This window comes from Chiloscyllium plagiosum, unplaced genomic scaffold (genome assembly GCF_037043375.1).
Source record: "Chiloscyllium plagiosum isolate Xiang-an unplaced genomic scaffold, Cpla_swu_hap1 HiC_scaffold_32, whole genome shotgun sequence".
Lineage (NCBI taxonomy): Eukaryota > Metazoa > Chordata > Chondrichthyes > Orectolobiformes > Hemiscylliidae > Chiloscyllium > Chiloscyllium plagiosum.
In genome coordinates, this window is record NW_028270170.1 from 17,300,508 (window position 1) to 17,322,218 (window position 21,711).

The 21,711-nt window shown below is 45.2% G+C and overlaps 1 protein-coding gene across 1 annotated transcript in view; it reads right to left on the reverse strand.

The window, feature by feature from the left end:
- cavin1b (caveolae associated protein 1b) overlaps positions 1–20,325 on the reverse strand; it is a 65,295-nt gene extending 44,970 nt beyond the window's left edge. Inside the window, exon 1 of the mRNA XM_043674979.2 lies at positions 19,561–20,325. Within this exon, the coding sequence (XP_043530914.1) occupies positions 19,561–19,980 (420 nt within the window). The 5' untranslated portion in view covers positions 19,981–20,325. The remainder of the gene's footprint in view (positions 1–19,560) is intronic.
- Between the last annotated feature and the right edge of the window lie 1,386 nt (positions 20,326–21,711).

Sequence of the window (21,711 nt, forward strand, 5' to 3'; positions counted from 1 at the left end):
GCTCCATTAATCTTTTCCTTCGGGGACTGCCTGTAGTCCCATAATTGGCCACCATTCGACTCAGGCACTGCTGGCGGAGGCCAGCAGTTCTCGAAGGGTGGACCTTTCCCCCAGTTGGAGGTGGAGGTCCACCTCTGAAAAAATAAAGATTGCACCAAATGCAATATTCCTATCAGGCAGACAGGTTTCAGGCAGGCAGGCTTACCACCCTCTCCATTGGCTGGGGGGACAATACCCCACAATCCAACCCCATGTGTCTGGAAGACACTGGTGGAGTCCAAAATGTTAATTGGTTAACTTAGAACTGGTTGGAATTCGGGCCTAGGACAGTCTGGGTTTCTGGCATTTGTAAAGAGTTTTTAGTTTGACTTCCAGTGAGATTCTAAGGAAATTCCTAGCATCTACATTCCAGCAGGAAGTCACTAAGTAATCTTGGGAATTTTGACTGGCTTTCCTGCACCTAAGAGAGAGTGAGACCTGCAGATGCTGGAGGTCAGAGTCGGGAGTGGGGTGCTGGAAAAGCACAGCAGGTCAGGCAGCTTCCGAGGAGCAGGAGAATCAACACTTTAGGCAAGAGCCCTTCATTGGGAATGGGGCTTGTGAGCCGAGGGGGTGGAGAGATAAATGGGAAAGGGGTGGGACTTGGGGGGAAAGTAGCTAAGAGTGCGATAGGTAGATGGAGGTGGGGGTAATGGTGATAGGTCAGAGAGGAGGGTGGAGCAGATGGGTGGGAAGGAAGATGGACAGGTGGGACAGTTCATGAGGGCAGTGCTAAGTTGGAAGGTTGGAACTGCGATAAAGTAGGTGGAGGGGGAATGAGGGAACTGGTGATATCCACATTCATGCCATGGGATTGGAGGGTCCCAAGGCAGAAGATAAGGCATTCTTCCTCCAGGCATTGGGTGGTGAGGATGTGGCTATGGAGGAGGCCCAGGACCTACATGTCCTCAGCGGAGTAGGAGGAGAAGTTGAAGTGTTCGGCCATTGGGCTTTGGGGTTGGTTGGTGTGGGTGTCCCAGAGATGTTCTCTGAAGCATTCTGCAAGTAGGCGTCCTGTCTCCCCAGAGAAGAGGAGACTGCATCAGGAGCGAAAAATACAGTAAATGACATGTGTGAATGTGCAGGTAAAACTCTGATGGATGTGGAAGGCTCCTTTGGACCCTTGGATGGAGGTGAGGGGGGAGGTGTGGATGCAGGTTTTGCAATTCCTACGGTGACAGGGGAAGGTGCTAGGAGGAGAGGGTGAGTTGGTGGGGGGCATGGGCCCGACAAGCGAGTCGCGGAGGAACTGGTCTTTACGGAAAGCGGATAGGGGAGGGGAGGGAAATATATCTCTGGTGGTACGGTCCGTTTGTAGATGGCAGAAATGGCAAAAGATGTGATGTATATGGAGGTTGTGGGGTGGAAGGTGAGGACCAGGAGGTTGGAAGGGTGTGGTTCGAGGGCAGAGGTGCAGGAAGTGGATGAGATGCAATGGAGGACATCATCAACCACATGGAAGGGGAAATTCCGGTCTTTGAAGAAGGAGGCCATCTGGTGTGTTCTGTGGTGGAACCGGTCCTCCTGAGAGCAGATGTGGCAGAGACAGAGGAATTAAGGATAAGAGAGAGCATTTTTACAGGATGCAAGGTGGGTGGAGGTGTAGTCCAGGTAGCTGTGGGAGTCAGTGGGTTTGTAGAAGATGTCTGTGTAGAGTCGGTCACTGGTGTTGGAGATGGAGAGGTCCAGGAAGGGGTGGGAGGTGTCTGAGATGGTCCAGGTGAATTTAAGGTCATGGTGGAATGTGTTGGTGAAGTTAATGAACTGTTCAGCCTCCTTGTGGAAGCACGAGGTGGTGCCAATACAATCATCAATGTAGTGGAGGAAAAGGTAAGGAATGGTTCCGGTATAACTGCAGGAGATGAACTGTTCTACGTAACTAACAAAGAGACAGACAAAGCTGGGGCCCATGTGGGTGCCCATTGCAACCCCTTTTGTCTGGAGAAAGTGGGAAGATTCGAAGGTGAAATTATTGAGGTTGAGGACCAGTTCAGCCAATCGAATGAGAGTGCCAGTTGAGGGGTACAGAAGAGGAAGAAACAGAGGGATTGGACACCCTCATCATGGCAGATGGAGGTGTATAGGGACTGGATGTCCATGGTGAAGATGTGCCATTGGGGGCCAGGGAAACAAAAGTCCTGGAGGAGGAATTTCCTGCACCTAAGTAAACTTTGGCCAGTGATAGTCCCCCAGTTGTTGGTTGGTCCATGTCAGTTGTTACATGTTGACCAGGGCACCTGGAAACCTCCCTTGCTCTCCTTTGGAACAGTACTATTGTGAGATTTTTTTGTAAAGTCATTTAGAGAGCAAACTGCGTTTAATGTCTCTCTGAAAACCAGAATCCCTGCCAGGGCAGTTCTCTTTCAGTACAGCACAGGGTGTTGTGCTCGGGTCTGTGGAGTGGGACTTTTATAAAATGGAAGATTGATCTGCCAAAATACAAGACCTAAGATTTATGATCAAAGATATAAACTGCATGGTCTGTTCTGCCAATGGACCAAAGGACAATGCCAAATTTTAAGTTGGAACATGTAAGATCGACAGGGTTTGACACATGAGCAAGCTGACTGCCCTAAAGTCAGTGTGCACCTGAGAATAGCCATGGAGCCCAATAAAGATTGAACAAGCAGTTTAGAATTACAGGCTTTCTTTGTTAAGAATGTACATTACTCACAATATCTGCAGGAGAAAAACACTGGGCTCCACCCTGCATTGCGATCGAACTTTGGAGGTCAGATTGCAGCTGAATCCTGGTAAGTGTTTACATAATTTGCTGTGACCTATTATGCTTGGATGGGGATCGATGTACAGAGTAAGTGAATGAGAATGATGCATTGGAATTTAAAATGTGAATCGGTGTTATGTCTGGATTATCCAGGCGTTTTTTGATCTGGACTATTTTGTACCAGTTCACTGGGCCGGTAGAGGAGGGTATTTGAGAAATGCTTTAATTTGATCAATGACATGAAAAGAGGCTGTTCAAAGCCATAAAAACTCCTGAAGAGGTGTGTGCAGATAAGGTTGGTTCTTGGCACATCTAGTTCCATAAACTCAGATAAAAAGATCCAAGTTATGAATGCTGGAAATTTTAAAGAAAAATTTTTTAAAAAGCTGAGCACCCAGCAGGCATTTGTAAAGACAAGCCAGCCTGCAATGTCAAATACAGAAGCTTTGACAAAATGCCTGGAAATGAATAAACACCACCCCCTTCATGCGATTGACTGAAGAGGGCGAAAGAGCAACAAGCAAAACTCTCAATTCAGGCCCATTCATTCCTCCAACTTTAGCCCAGATGAAGGGCTTAATAGGCAGTAAACAGATTTTTAAAGATATGTACAGAAAATGTTGAAAATACTCAACAGGAGCATGATCAGAGGAGGTTCACGAGAATAGGCCCAGGAATGAAAAACTTAACATATGATGAACGCTTGAAGATGCAGGGTTTAAACTCAATGGAGTTTAGAAGGATGAGGGGTGGATCTAATTAAAACATACAGAATGCTGAATGGCCTGGACAGAGTAGATGTTGGGAAGATGTTTCCATTGGTAGGAGAGAGTAAGACCCAAGGGCATAGCCTTAGAGTAAAGGAAAGATCTGTTAGAATGGAGATAAAGAAAAACTTCTGGCAGAGAGTGGTCAGTCTGTGGAATTCATTGCCACAGAAGGCTGTGGAGGCCTTGAGTGTATTTAAGATGGAGATAGGTTCTTGAGCATCAAGAGTTTTTCTTTAGATTAGATTAGATTCCCTACAGTGTGGAAACAGGCCCTTTGGCCCAACAAGCCCACACCGACCCTCCAAAGAGTAACCCACCCAGTCCCATTTCTCTCTGACTAATGCACCTAACACTACGGGCAATTTAGCATGGCCAATTCACCTGACCTGCACATCTTTGGAGTGTGGGAGGAAACCGGAGTACCCAGAGGAAACCCATGCAGACACAGGGAGAATGTGCAAACTCCACACAGACAGTTGCCCAAGGCTGGAATCGAACCTAGGATCCTGGTGCCATGAGGCAGCAGTGCTAACCACTGAGTCACCATGCCACCCTAAGGAGAAAGCAGAAGAATGGGGTTGAGAAGCTTACCAGCCATGATTGAATGGCAGAGCAGACTTGATGGGCTGAATGGCCTAATTTCTGCTCCTATGTCTAATGGTCTTTTAGTCAGGCAGCATTGTGGAGATGGAAAAAGAACTCATGGGAGAGAGCTTGTTGAAGCCAGTAGAAGTCTTTTTAGTCGATTGGAGAGATGGTGAGAGACCCAAGCTGCCTTTTCCCGTGACCAAACCACACAGCAGTCACGCACGGGTGACGATACTTCCCCCGGGATTGAAACACATGGGCAGAGGTCCCACCCAGTGAGAAGTGCTAGTCAATCAGAGGCTAGCAGCTCTTGCACTCAGCAGCAAGAGGAGGCCATATCTGCTGCTAAAGGGAGCAACCCTGGAGTCCCAGGATCACAGAAGACCCAGGACTAGGTCAGGGGAGGTTGTTGGAGAGGAGAGTTACTTGGGATTCTTTGGGTTGGATGTTGCAGGAAGAGGGGGAATCAGGGGATCAGGAAGGACCAGCAGCTGTCTGCCAGTGGGGGTGCTCCTGCTTAATGTCCCATGGTCCACTTGCCAAGCAAACAGTACTCTCCTCTCATGAAGTATACATGTTGGTATTCTTTCCCTTGAATTATTTTAGCAAAATATCCTGATGACCGCAAGACAAAAAGTTGAGACAAAATGCAACTTTTTTTTAGAAACTACTCAAGTTCTGAACTACCAAATGACAGAATATCGTTTTAGGGTTGGTTATCTCCATGAAATTATGGCCATAGTTAGGATCCATGTTGGTTACTATTGAGTGCGGGTTGAGAATCTGTTTCAATTGCAATGATTTGCAACTTCAAGGACACCTTTAACAGCAGCCAGCAATACATCTCCTCAAAACTGGCTGTATGCCCTAGTACTATCCTCAAATCTGCTTAGAATTTGGCACTGATTTGGAAATCTCACTAGCAGGTTTATAACAATAGTTGCCTTGAAAGCATTAGTTTGATTAGGGTTATTATTTCTGCGACTAAAATCACGCTGCATTAGTGAAGAATCCTAAAATATAAGGGCATGCAGAGTCGACATGATAACAGCAGAAATAAAAGGAACATAGGTCTGGTATAAGAAAGTTGCTGAAATCATCAGTGAATTTTTCAGAAGTGGGGTTGGGCATGCGTTTCCACAAATTGGCTATGTTACTGTTCCTTCACTGGTGAAAAATGTGTTGCTGGAAAAGTGCAGCAGGTCAGGCAGCATCCAAGGAGCAGGAGAATCGACGTTTCGGGCATGAGCCCTTCTTCAGGAATTAGATTAGATTAGATTAGATTAGATTACTTACAGTGTGGAAACAGGCCCTTCAGCCCAGCAAGTCCACACCGCCCCGCCGAAGCGCAACCCACCCATACCCCTACATTTACCCCTTACCTAACACTACGGGCAATTTAGCACGGCCAATTCACCTAACCTGCACATCTTTGGACTGTGGGAGGAAACCGGAGCACCCGGAGGAAACCCACGCAGACACGGGGAGAACGTGCAAACTCCACACAGTCAGTCGCCTGAGGCGGGAATTGAACCCAGGTCTCTGGCGCTGTGAGGCAGCAGTGCTAACCACTGTGCCACCGTGCCGCCCACTGAGGAAGGTGTGCCAAGCAGGCTAAAATAAAAAGTAGGGAGGAGGGACTTGGGGGAGGGGAGTTGGGAATGCGATAGGTGGAAGGAGGTGAGGGTGAGGGTGATAGGCCGGAGAGGAGGTGGGAGAGGAGAGGTCGGGAAGAAGATTGCAGGTCAAGAAGGCGGTGCTGAGTCCGAGGGTTGGGACTGAGATAAGGTGGGGGAAGGGGAAATGAGGAAGCTGGAGAAATCTGCATTCATCCCTTGTGGTTGGAGGGTTCTTAGGCGGAAGATAAGGCGTTCTTCCTCCAGGCGTTGTGTTGCCATGGTCTGGCGATGGAGGAGGCCAAGGACCTGCATGTCCTTGGCAGAGTGGGAGGGGGAGTTAAAGTGTTCAGCCAAAGGGCGGTTGGGTTGGTTGGTGCGGGTGTCCCAGAGGTGTTCTCTGAAACATTTCGCAAGTAGGCGGCCTGTCTCCCCAATGTTGAGGAGGCCACATCGGGTGCAGCGGATGCCTTAAATGATGTATGTGGAGGTGCAAGTGAATTTGTGATGGATATGGAAGGATCCCTTGGGGCCTTGGAGCGAAGTGAAGTGGGAGGTGTGGGCACAAGTTTTGCATTTCTTGCGGTTGCAGAGGAAGGTGCTGGGAGTGGAGGTTGGATTGATGGGGGGTGTGGACCTGAGAGGGACTTGCGGAGGGAGTGGTCTTTCCGGAACGCTGATAAGGGAGGGGAGGGAAATATATCCTTGGTGGTGGGGTCTGTTTTGAGGTGGCGGAAATGACGAAGGATGATACGATGTATCTGGAGGTTGGTGGGGTGGTATGTGAGGACCAGTGGGTTCTGTCCTGGTGGCGATTGGAGGGGCGGGGTTCAAGGGCGGAGGAGCAGGAAGTGGAGGAGATGCAGTGGAGAGCATCGTTGACTACGTCGGAGGGGAAATTGCGGTCTTTGAAGAAGGAGGCCATCCGGGTTGTTCAGTATTGGAATTGGTACTCCTGGGAGCAGATGTGGCGGAGGCGAAGGAATTGGGAATATGGGATGGCTTTTTACAGGGGGCAGGGTGGGAGGAGGTGTAATCTAGGTCCGTCCACGCATCAATGAATTTAATACACGCCGTGACATCGAACAATTCTTCCGTCGCCTCCGCCTCCGAGCTTACTTTCATAATCAGGACTCCCGCCCACCTTCCGAGGACCCCTTCGCCCACCTCCAACACACTGCATCCACCTGGACACCCCGCGCTGGCCTATTACCTGCCCTCGACCTCTTCATTTCCAACTGCCGCCGGGACATTAACCGCCTCAACCTGTCGACCCCCCTCCCCCACTCCAACCTCTCACCCTCACAACGCGCAGCCCTCCAATCCCTCTGCTCCAATCCTGACCTCACCATCAAGCCAGCGAACAAAGGGGGCGCAGTGGTAGTCTGGCGCACTGACCTCTACATCGCTGAAGCCAAACGCCAACTCGAGGACACCTCTTCCTACCGCCCCCTTGACCATGACCCCACCTCCCATCACCAAACTATCATCTCCTAGACCATACAGAATCTCATCACCTCAGGAGATCTCTCACCCACAGTTTCCAACCTCATAGTCCGGGAACCCCGCACTGCCCGGTTCTACCTCCTTCCCAAGATCCACAAGCCTGACCACCCTGGCCGACCCATTGTCTCAGCATGCTCCTGCCCCACTGAACTCATCTCTACCTACCTCGACACTGTCCTATCCCCCCTAGTCCAGGAACTCCCCACATACGTTCGAGACACCACCCACGCCCTCCACCTCCTCCAAGACTTCCGTTTCCCCGGCCCCCAACGCCTCATCTTCACCATGGATATCCAATCCCTCTACACCTCCATCCGCCATGACCAGGGCCTCCAAGCCCTCCGTTTTTTCCTCTCCAGACGTTCCCAACAGTACCACTCCACCAACACTCTCATTCGTTTGGCCGAACTGGTCCTCACCCTTAACAATTTCTCCTTTGAATCCTCCCACTTCCTCCAGACCAAAGGGGTAGCCATGGGCACGCGTATGGGCCCCAGCTATGCCTGTCTCTTTGTTGGCTATGTAGAGCAGTTGATCTTCCGTAATTACACCGGCACCACTCCCCACCTCTTCCTCTGCTACATTGATGACTGCATTGGCGCCACCTCGTGCTCCCGCGAGGAGGTTGAGCAATTCATCAACTTCACCAACACATTCCACCCTGACCTTAAATTTACCTGGACCATCTCTGACACCTCCCTCCCCTTCCTGGACCTCTCCATCTCCATCAGTGACGACCGACTTGACACTGACATCTTCTACAAACCCACCGACTCCCACAGCTACCTGGATTACACCTCTTCCCACCCTACCTCTTGCAAAAATGCCATCCCGTATTCCCAATTCCTCCGCCTCCGCCGTATCTGCTCCCAGGAGGACAAGTTCCACCACAGAACACACCAGATGGCCTCCTTCTTTAGAGACCGCAATTTCCCTTCCCACGTGGTTAAAGATGCCCTCCAACGCATCTCATCCACATCCCGCACCTCCGCCCTCAGACCCAACCCCTCCAACCGTAACAAGGACAGAACGCCCTTGGTGCTCACCTTCCACCCTACCAACCTCCGCATAAACCAAATCATCCGCCGACATTTCCGCCACCTCCAAACAGACCCCACCACCAGGGATATATTTCCCTCCCGACCCCTCTCCGCCTTCCGCAAAGACCGTTCCCTCCGTGACTACCTGGTCAGGTCCACGCCCCCCTACGACCCACCCTCCCATCCTGGCACTTTCCCCTGCCACCGCAGGAACTGTAAAACCTGCACCCACACCTCCTCCCTCACCTCTATCCAAGGCCCCAAAGGAGCTATCCACATCCATCAAAGTTTTACCTGCACATCCACTAATATCATCTATTGTATCCGTTGCTCCCGATGCGGTCTCCTCTACATTGGGGAGACTGGGCGCCTCCTAGCAGAGCGCTTTAGGGAACATCTCCGAGACACCCACACCAATCAACCAAATCGCCCAGTGGCTCAACATTTCAACTCCCCTTCCCACTCTGCCGAGGATATGGAGGTGCTGGGCCTCCTCCACCGCCGCTCCCTCACCACCAGACGCCTGGAGGAAGAACGCCTCATCTTCCGCTTCGGAACACTTCAACCCCAGGGCATCAATGTGGATTTCAACAGTTTCCTCATTTCCCCTTCCCCCACCTCATCCTAGCTTCTAACCTCCAGCAACTCGATCCCCTGACCTGTCTGGACTTGTCCGACCTGCCCAGCTCCTTTTCCACCTATCCACTCCACCCTCTCCTCCCTGACCTATCACCTTCATCTCCTTCCCCACTGACCTATTGTACTCCATGCCACTCTCTCCCCACCCCCACCCTCCTCTAGCTTATCTCTCCACGCTTCAGGCTCTCTGCCTTTATTCCTGATGAAGGGCTTTTGCCCGAAACGTCGATTTTGCCTGTCTTCGGATGCTGCCTGAATTGCTGTGCTCTTCCAGCACCACTGATCCAGAAGCTGTGGGAGTCAGTCGGTTTATAGTAAATGTTCGTGTTGAGTTGGTCGCCCGAGGTAGAAATGGAGAGCTGAAAATGTGTTGCTGGAAAAGCGCAGCAGGTCAGGCAGCATCCAAGGAGCAGGAGAATCGACGTTTCGGGCATGAGCCTTTCTTCAGGAAATGAAGGGCTCATGCCAGAAACGTTGATTCTCCTGCTCCTTGGATGCTGCCTGATCTGCTGCGCTTTTCCAGCAACATATTTTCAGCTCTGATCTCCAGCATCTGCAGTCCTCACTTTCTCATAGAAATGGAGAGGTCTAGGAAGGGGAGGGAGGAGTCTGAGACGGTCCACGTAAATTTTAGGTCGGGGTGGAAGGTGTTAGCAAAGTGGATGAATTGTTTAACATCCTCTTGGGAGCACGAGATAGCGCCAATACAGTCATCGATGTAGCGGAGGAAAAGGTGGGGAGTGGATCTCCCATCCACCGCCTCCAACCTCATAGTCCCACAACCCCGCACCGCCCGTTTCTATCTCCTGCCCAAAATCCACAAACCCGACTGCCCTGGCCGACCCATTGTCTCAGCCTGCTCCTGCCCCAGCGAACTCATCGCTGGAACCCTCGACACGTTTCTGAATGCAGATTTCTCCAGCTTCCTCATTTCCCCTCCCCCACCTTATCTCAGTCCCAACCCTCGGACTCAGCACCGCCTTCTTGACCTGCAATCTTCTTCCCGACCTCTCCGCCCCCACCCCCTCTCCGGCCTATCACCCTCACCTTAACCTCCTTCCACCTATCGCATTCCCAACGCCCCTCCTCCAAGTCCCTCCTCCCTACTTTTTATCTTAGCCTGCTTGGCACACCTTGGCATTCCTGAAGAAGGGCTTATGCCTGAAACGTCAATTCTCCTGTTCCTTGGATGTTGCCTGACCTGCTGCGCTTTTCCAGCAACACATTTTCAGCTCTGATCTCCAGCATCTGCAGTCCTCACTTTCTCCTGTTCCGTCACTGGGTTAAAGTCCTAGAGCTCCCTTCTTAAAAACACTATCGGTGTATGCTACATTGGATGGAGTGCAGTGGTTCAAGGAGGCAAATCATCATCACCTTCTTAAGGACAATTAGGGAGAAACTATACAGACTGCAAAACCTGAGAAAGAATAAAAGCAAACTACAGTAAAAAAGACCCTGAAACAATCTTGACATGTTCACTGGTTATAATCTCACTGACCATAGGCAGGAATTTTTTAAAAATCACAGCTCCATTCAGGGTAAATCTGCTCAGCCTGACATTTATCTTTTTTCTAAATCAAAGTGTTCTGACAAGGAAGACAAGCATTCATTGCATTTTGTCAGAGCTAAAGACTACAGTCACTATTCAGGCCTATTGCAAGAGCTAACCAATCATTTTCTTTCCTTAATGTGATCCTTTATCTCAGGCTCAGCAGTACATTCCCAGCCCTTCATATCTCTTCCAGATATGGTATTTTCTAACTACACTTATATAATGCCTTATTCTGTTGAATCATCTCCATGCACTCAAAAAATCAATTAATTTTGAAATGTCTTTACTGTTACTACATAGGTGAAAACATCTAACCTAAAATCCATCAAGTCCCTCTCCAGGAATTAAACACAAAAGTGTACAGTGACACTGAGGGAATGCTGCATTGGCAGAGGTTCCTTCTGTCGGAAGAGATGAGAACAAAGAACAAAGAAAATTTACAGCCCAGGAACAGGCTCTTCAGCCCTCCAAGCCTGAACCGATCCAAAACCACTGTCTAAACCTATCGCTCAATTCCTAAACATCTGTATCCCTCTGCTTCCCACCTACTCATGCATCAGTCCAAATGCGCCTTAAATGAACCTACCATGCCTGCCTCTACTACCTCTGCTGGCAATGCGTTCCAGGCACCTACCACCCTCTGTGTAAAGTACTTTCTGTGTATATCGCCTTAAACTTTTCACCTCTCATGTTCAACACGTGACCTCTCATTATTGAATCCCTCACCCTGGGATAAAGCTTATTTCAATCCACCCTTTCATATCCTTCATGATTTTGTAGACCTCAATCCCCCCTCCCCCACCGTCTCCTTTTTCCTAATGAAAACAATCCTAACCTACTCAAAGTCTCTTCATAGCTAGCACCTTCCATACCAGGCAACATCCTTGTAAACCTTCTCTGCACCCTCTCCAAAGCATCCACATTCTTTTGGTAATGTGGTAACTAGATGATAAGACAAGACTTAGGCTGTTTTCTCAGATGAATGTCAAAGATCCTATTTTGAAGATCAGGGGTATTCACCCTAGTGTTCTGGCCAATATTTATACCTCAATCAATATCACATAAAACAGATTATCTGGTTATGATCACATTGATGTTGGTGGGACCTTGCTGTGCATTAATTGTATTTCCTTCATTACAACAGTACCTGCACTTCAAAAGCACTGCATTGTAAGGAAATGTCCAATGGTCATGGAATATGCTGTATAAATACATTCTTGCCACTTTTTCAGGAGGCATTCCTAAAGCTAGCTCATGTGGAAACACAGGAATAAAGGAAAGGAGAAGGCCATTTGACCCATCAAGCCTGCTATGCCACTCAACTGGATCATAGCAAATCTTCCCCCATGACCCTAATCTCTCACATTATGCCCATATTCCTTGCCATCATTATAATCTCAAAATCCATCAATCTCTGTCTTGATTATACTCAATGATTATAATCCCAAAGATTTATTATATTCAGAGTGAAAAAACTCCTCCGATTTTCAATCCTGATGGGCCTACCTCCCATTTCAGGCTGGTTCTAGACTGAGGGGAAACATAACTTCCTACATTGAATCTGTCAAGCCCTGTAACATTTTTGTATACTTACGTGAGATCACATCTTATCCTTCTAGAGTCAGAGAATATAGGCCCAGTTTTCACAATTTCTCTCGTAGCAGAACTCTGCCATCGAAGGAAACAGTTTTAGTGAACTGTGGGTGAACTCCCTTTGTGGCAAGTACATGCTTCTTAGTTAAAGGGAGCAAACTAGATATAGTGTACCCGATGTGTCTCCCCAATACTCGATACAACTTTAGCAAGACCTCTTTGCTGCTGTCCTGAAACCTTCTTGGAATACGGCCAACATATCATTTGCCTCCCTAATTTCTTCTTGCACCTGCATGTTAGCTTTCAGCAACTTATGAAAAATTATATCTAGGTCCCTTCGGATATCATCATTTTCTAATCTCTCAGTATTTAAAAAATACTTTGCTTTTCGATTTCTTTTTCGACAAAAGTGGATAACTTCACATGTTTTCCACATTATATGCCAACTGCATATTCTTTCCCACTGCTATATCTGTGTGAATTCCTTTGAAGCTGCTTTTCATCCTCTTCCCAACTTGCATTCCCATCAAGTTTTGAGTCATCAGTAACATTGATATGATTTCTCACAAACTTCAGGAACTTTAGGCACAGTGAATGATTTTCTTCCATTGGAAAGCAGCTACAAGAGCAGAAAATACTGAAAACACACATAGAGTTAGGTTGGATTGTGAGTGGACGTAAGATTGTGTGCGAATCCAGCATGTATGTGCACAGAAAGAATCTAAAACACACACACTCAATCTAACTCTCACAGGCAAAATTTAGCAAACATTCATGGATTCCAACACACATACACAGACAGACTCCATCTCATACAGACAGAATCCAGCATACACACAGAATCCAAAATACATCAACAGAATCCCACACACACGCACAAACAGACTCCAACTCACACAGACAGAATCCAACTGTCCAACTTGTACATAGGCAGAATCCAACACACAAACAACAGACACAAACAACTCAATGAATATGTACAGACTAACACAAATGAACACATCTAATTCAACTCAGAGACTAATGGCCCTCTAAAAGCTATGATTTACAGTTAACCATAGTTGGGTAATTATCTTATGATTCAGTTTTTTAGCATTAAGACATCAAATTTTGTTGAAAGATGCATGAAAACTAAACTGAAGAACTTGGTAAATTATTAATTGTGTCTGGATAGTAATATAAAAACAATTAAAGTGTTACAGTTGGAGCAAATGCGCGCGGACACGCTTTGAGAGCATCAGGTTCAGACAAATCCTGCATTGAGCAAGATGGGGCTGACAAGCCAACTCTCTGAAGTAAATCCAATTTCAAGTATCATTATTGCACTGTAAACCAACTATTCACAAAAAGCATAGCATTTGTACATAACAGTGGACGAAAGTGAATGAATTCAGCACAGAGCGACAAAGAAAGTATAATCAATTTGAAATAACGTTTAAAAGTGGGTGTATCAATTGATACAGTTCTCCCACAAGCACTGTGCAATAAATGTACCCTGACTTTCTCCGAAGTGGTAAATTATGTTACAATTGAAATAGACATTATATTCGTAAAATGTATATTTGAATGGAAAATAAAAGTTAAAGAGAATATCTACATTTGAAATCAAGAAGATTGTGACATTAGTCAAGCTGCATTGTTGCATTTTTAATACATTGACATAAGTATGTAGGGGAAACATCTGATTGAAAATTAATTTTGTTAGCCTTTGTTGGATTCATATGTGGGTTGCAGATTCAGATAAGGAGGTTGGTTGGCTCAGTGCTGAATGACTGGGTTTATGATGTTGAGTGACACCAATTACATAGGATCAATGCCCATACCAGCTGAGGTCACCACAAAGGTCCCATCTTCTCAACCTGATCTATCACTTGAGGCTTGTTGAACCTTAGGTTAACATCACCACCAATTGATTCTATTTATATCTGTTTCTCTCATGAGAAAGTGAGACTTTGGTGACTTTACTTTTATTTGCAGTGAAAAGTTTTTCCAATATTAAAGGTGTCTGGGAGGTCTGAGTCATCTCTGGCAATAAGTAATGCACCTATGATCTTTTATACATTATCTCTGATTTAACTTTCTCTCCACTGACTTCAAAAAAAAAGAGTGGGGTGGGAAGTATAAAGGACAACTCAGCCACTATCATCCAGAGTGCAGCACAGACTGTCTATATATAAATGTCATCCTCTCAGCTACGTATTATCTGTTATTTTACACTGTGTAACAGTCAAACAGTAACTAAACTGCAAAAGTACTTCATTGAATGTAAAGGTCTTAGAACGTCATCAGCTTATGGAATTATTAATATAAGCCTTGTTTGCATTTTACAGACATTTGGCCATGGGATTCCTATGGGTTGTTTTCTGAAAAATAAATTTGAATTTTGCAAATCAAATGTATTATCTAAATGTTGAGGGATTGCAGAGCTCTGAGAGGCATCTGGATCTCCAAGAGGTTTGTAAGCACGTACAGCAAGTCATTAGGAAAACTAATCGAATGTTATCATTGACCCACTGCATTGGTCATTCTCTGGACATTTTAAAACCGATAACACCTCTAGATTTTGTTTGGTGATGGATCTCCATGAAGAATTCCACATCGATTGTGATCTCCTTTGAAGTAAGCAAAGCTTTGAGCAGAACTAAAACACTGCTCTGGTGGGAGAGCAAACATAGGGGGAGGTGGGGTGATCAACACTGGTGTCACTCTCTCACTGGTTTGCATGGCCAGCTCAGGATTACACAGGAGGAGGCCAGACAATTCATTATGAATCCAGTGTTGGGAAATGAAACCAAGAGCCTTACAAAAAGAATAGGATATTTATGATAAGTGCTATATGTGTCCAAATCCCTTTTGAATGTTATCAAAATTTCCTTTCAAGGAATAATACATGCAGCTCTGTACTGTCAATACATTTCCTTTACATTTTCTCCTGCTGGGGCACCCTACCCCTGAAATAAGCACATGGCCACAAGTTGTCAAAGTCCATGGCTTGGAGCTCTTCACTATCTCACTGTTGACACATTTAGAGATTAACCAACAATAACCACATATTTTCTCAGTGAAGCCTCAACAGTCTGGACCGTCCAATCCTTTGGAACATTGGTTTTCAAGGCCAAATGGGAACAAATCCATCTCCAATGGCAAACCTACACCTCAGTAACAATAATAGGTCAATTAGATATTTGATTAGTAGCTCTTCTGCAGATGAAAGACTGGATTTCAATCTCCCACCAGTTGACATATGGCCATCGAAAGTTCAGTGCGTAAGTGCCTGAACAAACTCAGTGTTGCTCCAAGCTTTAAAGTAGGCCAAACTATGTCATACATGGCAAGATAGCTTCCACAGCACAGCTATGGCAGTGATATTCAATGTGCTTCAGGAGTTGCTATCTGCGTGGCAGAAGTATAAGAAATAGAAGCAGCAGTAGACCATCCACCCAATCAGACCGCTTCATCATTCAATAAGCCGATCTTCTACCTTCTTGCTGGTTCCCTGTACTGCTTGATTCCCCCAGGTATATGAGCACTAACCTAGTTTTAATTTCATAGAATCCCTACATTGAGGAAAGAGGCCATTCAGCCCATCTAATCTGCACCAAAGAGCATCTCATCCAGACCCAGCCACACACCCAATCTCTGTAATCCCACTTTTCCCATGGCTAACCACCTAGCCTGCACATCTCTGAACATTACGGGGCAATTTAGCAGAGCTATTCCACCTAATCTGCACACCTTTGGAATGTAGGAGGAAACCAGAGCACTTGGAGAAAACCCACGCAGACACAGGGAGAAGGTGCAAACCCCACACAGACAGTCATTAGAGGCTGGAATCGAACCCAGGTCTGAGGCACTTAGAGGCAGCAGGCTAACCACTGTGCCACCCATAACTTAGTCAACTAATGTAGAAAATGCTCTGCAAAAGTAGCACATTTTCCTTCTCTACCACTAACTTGGGGTGGGACATTTAAGCCAATGAATATGTTCAATATAGGAATCATTCGAATTAATGCCTTTAGTAAGATTTTAGAATTAGAATCCTACAGTGTGGAAACAGGCCCTTCAGCCCAACAAGTCCACACTAACCCTCTGAAGAATAACCTACCCACACCCATTCCCCTATCCTATATTTACTCCTGACTAATAGCCTACACTAGAGGCAATTTTGCATGGCCAATTCACCTAACCTGCACATCTTGTTGGATTGTGGGAGAGAACCGGAGCACCCAGAGGAAACCCACGCAGACACAGGGAGAACATACAAACTCCACACAGACAGATGCCCGAGGCTGGAATTGATCCCAGGTCCCTGGCGCTGTGAGCCACTGTGCTGCCCCTTTCGGGTACCTTTAGGGAAACAGTTTTGGTGCTTTTGAAGGTGGGTGTCTGGCATTGGTCCTGTTGGCTTCAGCCTTGCTCCTGCTTCCAATTCCAGCACATACTTTTCTCAGGAGCATGATATTAATCCCTTGAGTCTATTGTCACGCAGAGGAACAGAATCTTTTTTTATGCAAAGAAATCTGAAGCAAACCCATTTACACTAGTACGCAAATGTAACTGATAAAATTCACTTCACTTTCAGCCTAATATTTTTGTCAGGAGCCAAGAATGTTTTCAGATGCGTTGTAAGGATTTGAAGAAATTCTAGACCCTGCAGTCATTTACAGCCTCACAACAAGATAGAGCCATAACTGAAATGGGGACCAGCTGTATACAGCTTTCAGAAACCAGTCCAACATATGGTTTTTATGGATTTCTGAAAATGTTCCAACACCACTTTTGAACTGAAGAAAGCTCTGAAGAAACTTTAAGAGTATCAAGTCAAAAAAATAAGAACGACCAAGATCGATTTTATTGCTGAAAAAGACACATTCATGAGGATATTATTTTTCTCAATTTTTAAAATCCAATTATGCTGTTATTTGTGATTTTTCTAATATTTCTAAGCAGTTTAGCTATATCACAAACAGATTGCATACAGTTGGTTACTGGCTCAGTCAGAACAAGCTGAAAGTTGTTATATTCTCTCACAGTGAAAGGCTCCACAAGGCTCAAATGTAGCTAGAGGATTGTACGGTACATAGAGCTACACAAAAACAGACTATTTAGCCCTACAGCGCGATGGCGTTGCTAATATTTCAGAAGAACACCCTCCCACATTATCTTAACTCTTTAACTCATTCTTCTCTTACTTTCTCCTCCTATATCCTTTGTTAGCTTCTGCTTAAATGAACATAACTGCCTCAACCACTTCTTGTGGTCGCATATTTGACATAATTGTTGCTCCATGAATAAAGTGCTTCTCTCCATATATTTTCTTGGATTTATTAGTGATTATCTTATACACAGAGATTATGGTTTTAGACTCATCTACTAGTGGAAACATCTATCATCAAATTACAGCAGAACTGGATTATTGCACTTTACTCAAATAGGGGAATCCTCAGGTCAGAGTGAGGACCGTTACTGTTGTGACGCTCTGAGATCATTTAAAAGATTTCAATGACTGGTGGATTTCTCTGTTGATTGATAGGTGCTGGTGAATGGTTGGTTAACTATTTTTTTTCTATCCTTTATAAAAAATATTGGCACAGGCATTTGTACAAGATGAGACATCTGAAATGTGAAAGCCATGTCTCAAAGTGTTTGTCTTTTTTGATAAATGATATAACAGTAAACAAATCATCAAAATCAACACAGAAAGAGGCCATCCTCAGTCTTTCTTAATCCTATTCCCCGTCCTTTCTGAATATACTTACATTCTCTTAAATTTTAAAAACTTAATATTGCTTGATGCGTAAATGCAATTGATTTTTGATGATACATTAAAATCCATCTGTAACAGTCCTTCATGAGAAAAAGCTTCCTCTTAGCTCTCTCTTTCCTCCCATGGTAAATTTAACTGTTCCCCGTGTTACAGATTTGTTAAATAGCGACAAAAATCTTTCATCGCGTTACATTCTTTTCATTATATTTCATTTTCATCATGACAGTGCAGAAAACTTTCAAGAAAGTACTGCATTCGGCTGTAAAGTGATGTGAGATGTAAATGGTAATGGAAGGCGCGATATAAATGTAAATCTTTTAATTCAACTTTTGGCTTCCAAAAATTTGTCATTTTAAAACCTTTTTTTTGTTTCTTTCTCCTTTAATCTTTCTGGAACAAGCCTGAGTTTACAAGGTTGCCTTTTGATTGAAAATGTTTAATTTCTGCGATCATTCATAAATGGATCTTTACCACACCCTTTCCATGGAGTTCCGTTACAATAGGGTGTGCAGAATCACACACAATACCCCATCTGTGCCTTAATTAATGCCTTGCACAAATTTAACAATTCTTTCCTTTCATATTCAACGCCCCCACATATAAAACCCAGAGTCCAGCTTGTCTTTCTAATGACCTGTATTTCCATTCAATTTAATGTCCACTACTACAAGAGTTAGAGGGGGATTTCTATTTCCTGAAGTTAACTGCTCCTCAAAGGGTGCTTTAGATTTGCTGAGAGTCAAGTGTGGACAACAGTTTTACACATCTATTTTCAATGTTGCTGGTTTCCTTTTGTTTTGTCTTTTATATTACGCCCAACCCAACTCATGCCACATGTAGGTGGAATGGGTTACAGCTTATTGCCAGGTTTCAGCAGCAGACTTTCAATTGCATGAATTTTCAGTGATACTGACAAACTTGACAAAACCCCGGGAGCGAACCTCTACTTTTCTGTGAAGCTTCATTTTTCAGTAATTCGCCTGCATTGGTTGTGCTTTCCAGTTTGCTTTGGGCTGCTTGGGAAGAATGTCACAAGAATGTCTGCAGCTAGTGGTTATCTTGCTTCAGTGCCAAGGACTGACACACATGCAGGATCACAGAGCAGAATGAAGTTGCTGTGACATATTGGAGGAGATTCCCTCTCAGCACAATGTTCATGATGTGCAGTGAAATGGGACAATTTCATGTTATGGCAGTGTCCAGTAATGTCTTAAAGTGGTGAAAACAGAAATCTGTGATGACAGTATCTCTGCTACCTAATGATCGGACGATACCATCCACTTCATAACCTGGTCACTGGTCTGTGTACTCAAGTTAGCACGATTTGAACTGTCTGATGATGCACACGACTAAGATATTTTTGTGTATAAAAGGATTGGAGCCACATTGTTAACTGTGCACTGCATAAATAGCTCATGTAATTGTCATTGCACGTAGCTCATTGATCAATCTTCTAACATACACAGTTACTCCAACCAACAAACAGTCTCACACCATTCTCTCCTGCTCCTCAGTGAATTTCTATTGCCATCAGTTTTGATAAAAGTCAAGAAGTTAGAGATCAGATAAAAAGAATTGGTTTCCTGCGCCTTGTGTATTAATTTTTCACCCGATTATTTCAGCATGTGTAGATCCACAAAGGTACTGGTATCAAACTGAACCCTGATCACCCAAATATCACTATTGCTCTGTCACACACATTGTTCACTTCAGTGGGAGGCTTACCTGGTAAATCATTACTTTGAAGTTATTCCGTTTCAGTAGCGTGGCTTCATTCGCCTCGAGTTTTTTGATCTGTGCGCCTTGCTTCTCCATACTGTACTTGATGGTCTTCACGTTGACATTGACTTTTCGGATCTTTTCGAGCATCTTGTCCACGCTATTGCTGGCGTTGGCGTGTGACTTGGTCAGCTTGCTCAGCTCGTTCTGGATGTGGTACACGGCGGTTTCCATCTCCAGATGCCGCTGCTCCAGCTGTTGCTGGCTGGTTTGGATCTTGTCGACCATGCCCATCACTTTGTCCAGGAGGCTGAGTACCAGGACCCCATTGAACTGGGGCTCTTGTTTCGGGGTGGTTTCATCTTGCTCCTGTGGCTCGGGAACCTCAGGACTCTCCTGCTCTTCAGTCTGCATGGAGTCTGCCATGGTTAGAAATGTCAAACTGGGATTAAAAATACCAACTGAGCTCAGGCTCGTTGTGCTGGGACGTAAGCCAGTGAGTGAAGAGAAAGAGAGAGAGAGATGAGAGCATATGTGTTTGCTTTCACTCCAGTTGCACAGCTGCTCAAGAAGTGTCCAAAAAGAATTTGCAAGCTTAAAAGGACATCAGCTAACTCCACCTAGCTGTGCACAACAAGACTGCTAAAGTGTACGTCAGACCCTCCTTAAATTATTAGAATAGTTGGGTAGGAGTTGAAGACTTTCAATACAGGCACGGGCACATCTAATGAGGAATGCACACTGCGAACATAAAATATTCCAGATCTTAGTCAGGAATGTACACAGAGCAGGGCTCTGTATTTTGTAGAATTCCTAATAGATAAATGCAGCTTTGAAACAGATTGCTGCACAACTGAGCTACATATACCCACACATACAAAGAGACAGCTGAATTTCCATTGTCAGCAATGTACTTGCCTAAGCAGTTTTTGTTTGTAAAGAAAGCTGGATTTTAGTAGAGTCCAAGCCGCTGGTTAATCCAGTCACAGTTAACATCCGATCCATTCTTTACTGCAACCTTGAACCAATTTCCTTCAGAATGGGCATAGCCCTATATTTAGTTCTTGCTGCTATCTGTGTTTCTCTATGGATTGGTTAAACTCCACGTCTGGGTAACGTTCTACAAATGGAATAGGCTTGAACTAGCTGTAAACACTTTTCTGAAAGATTGTCTTTTTAAAGGATCAGCCCATGAAAGGGGAATCATACAAAATGGGGCTATGAGCCAATGTGTGTTCATAAGGGGAACTCTTTGGGTAGTAAAGGATTTAGGCAGAATAATGGATAAGGAATAACATGGGATTGTTTTCTCCATGTGATGATTTATTCGTTATGAAGATCATGGCATGGTTCATTTTTTTCAAATACTAGCCAAGTGCCTTCCAATTAGTAAACTCATAATCATTTTTCCTATTTTGTTTCCTCTGTTTCTCTTCCTCGTCCTGAAGGGACTCAATCTCGCTGGTCTACGGTTCTGTCTTCTGCTGGGAAATAGCCATTTAGGAGTGATATCAAAGCATATTTTAAGCTACTTAATCCTAAAAATCATGCCCATTCCTCTTCTCCTCAAAAAAAATAAATCTTCCCCCATTATCTGTATTCCAAATGGATCTTAAATTCTTGACTAACAATGAGCAATGTTCTGGGGGTCAGTATTCCTGTTCCCAGTTTAATTAGCATTTGTTCTGCATCCAGGATGAGCTGCATCAATGAAAGCTTCCCTGGGCCTGATCTTGGTGAACCTGTCCCTTAACGTAACCCCGCCACTCCCGAGCAGATCCCAGCTCTTCCATTGGGAGATAGGGATGGAAAGCAGAATGCAATGGAAAATCTGAGACCAGCAGCCGCCATCTTAACCTGCGGGCCAACAAATAATGCATGGGATAGTAAGAACTCAATTTCTCAGCCCTCTGGCTATCCACTCAGATCCTTTGGTATGACAGAGTTGAAAACACAAGGCCCATCACCAGACTGTTGGATATCATCACCAACTAGATGAAAAGATGGCAATTTGGAGCTGGGAAATGGTTTCTAAATACTGTAGTAATGTTGGTGTGGTGATTGTAATGAGGTCGGCTAGGTGGATCTCATAGAATATGAGTTCCCTGACTGGGGCTGTTAACATGGTCCAATCAGGGAGCCCTGGCTGACAGATGC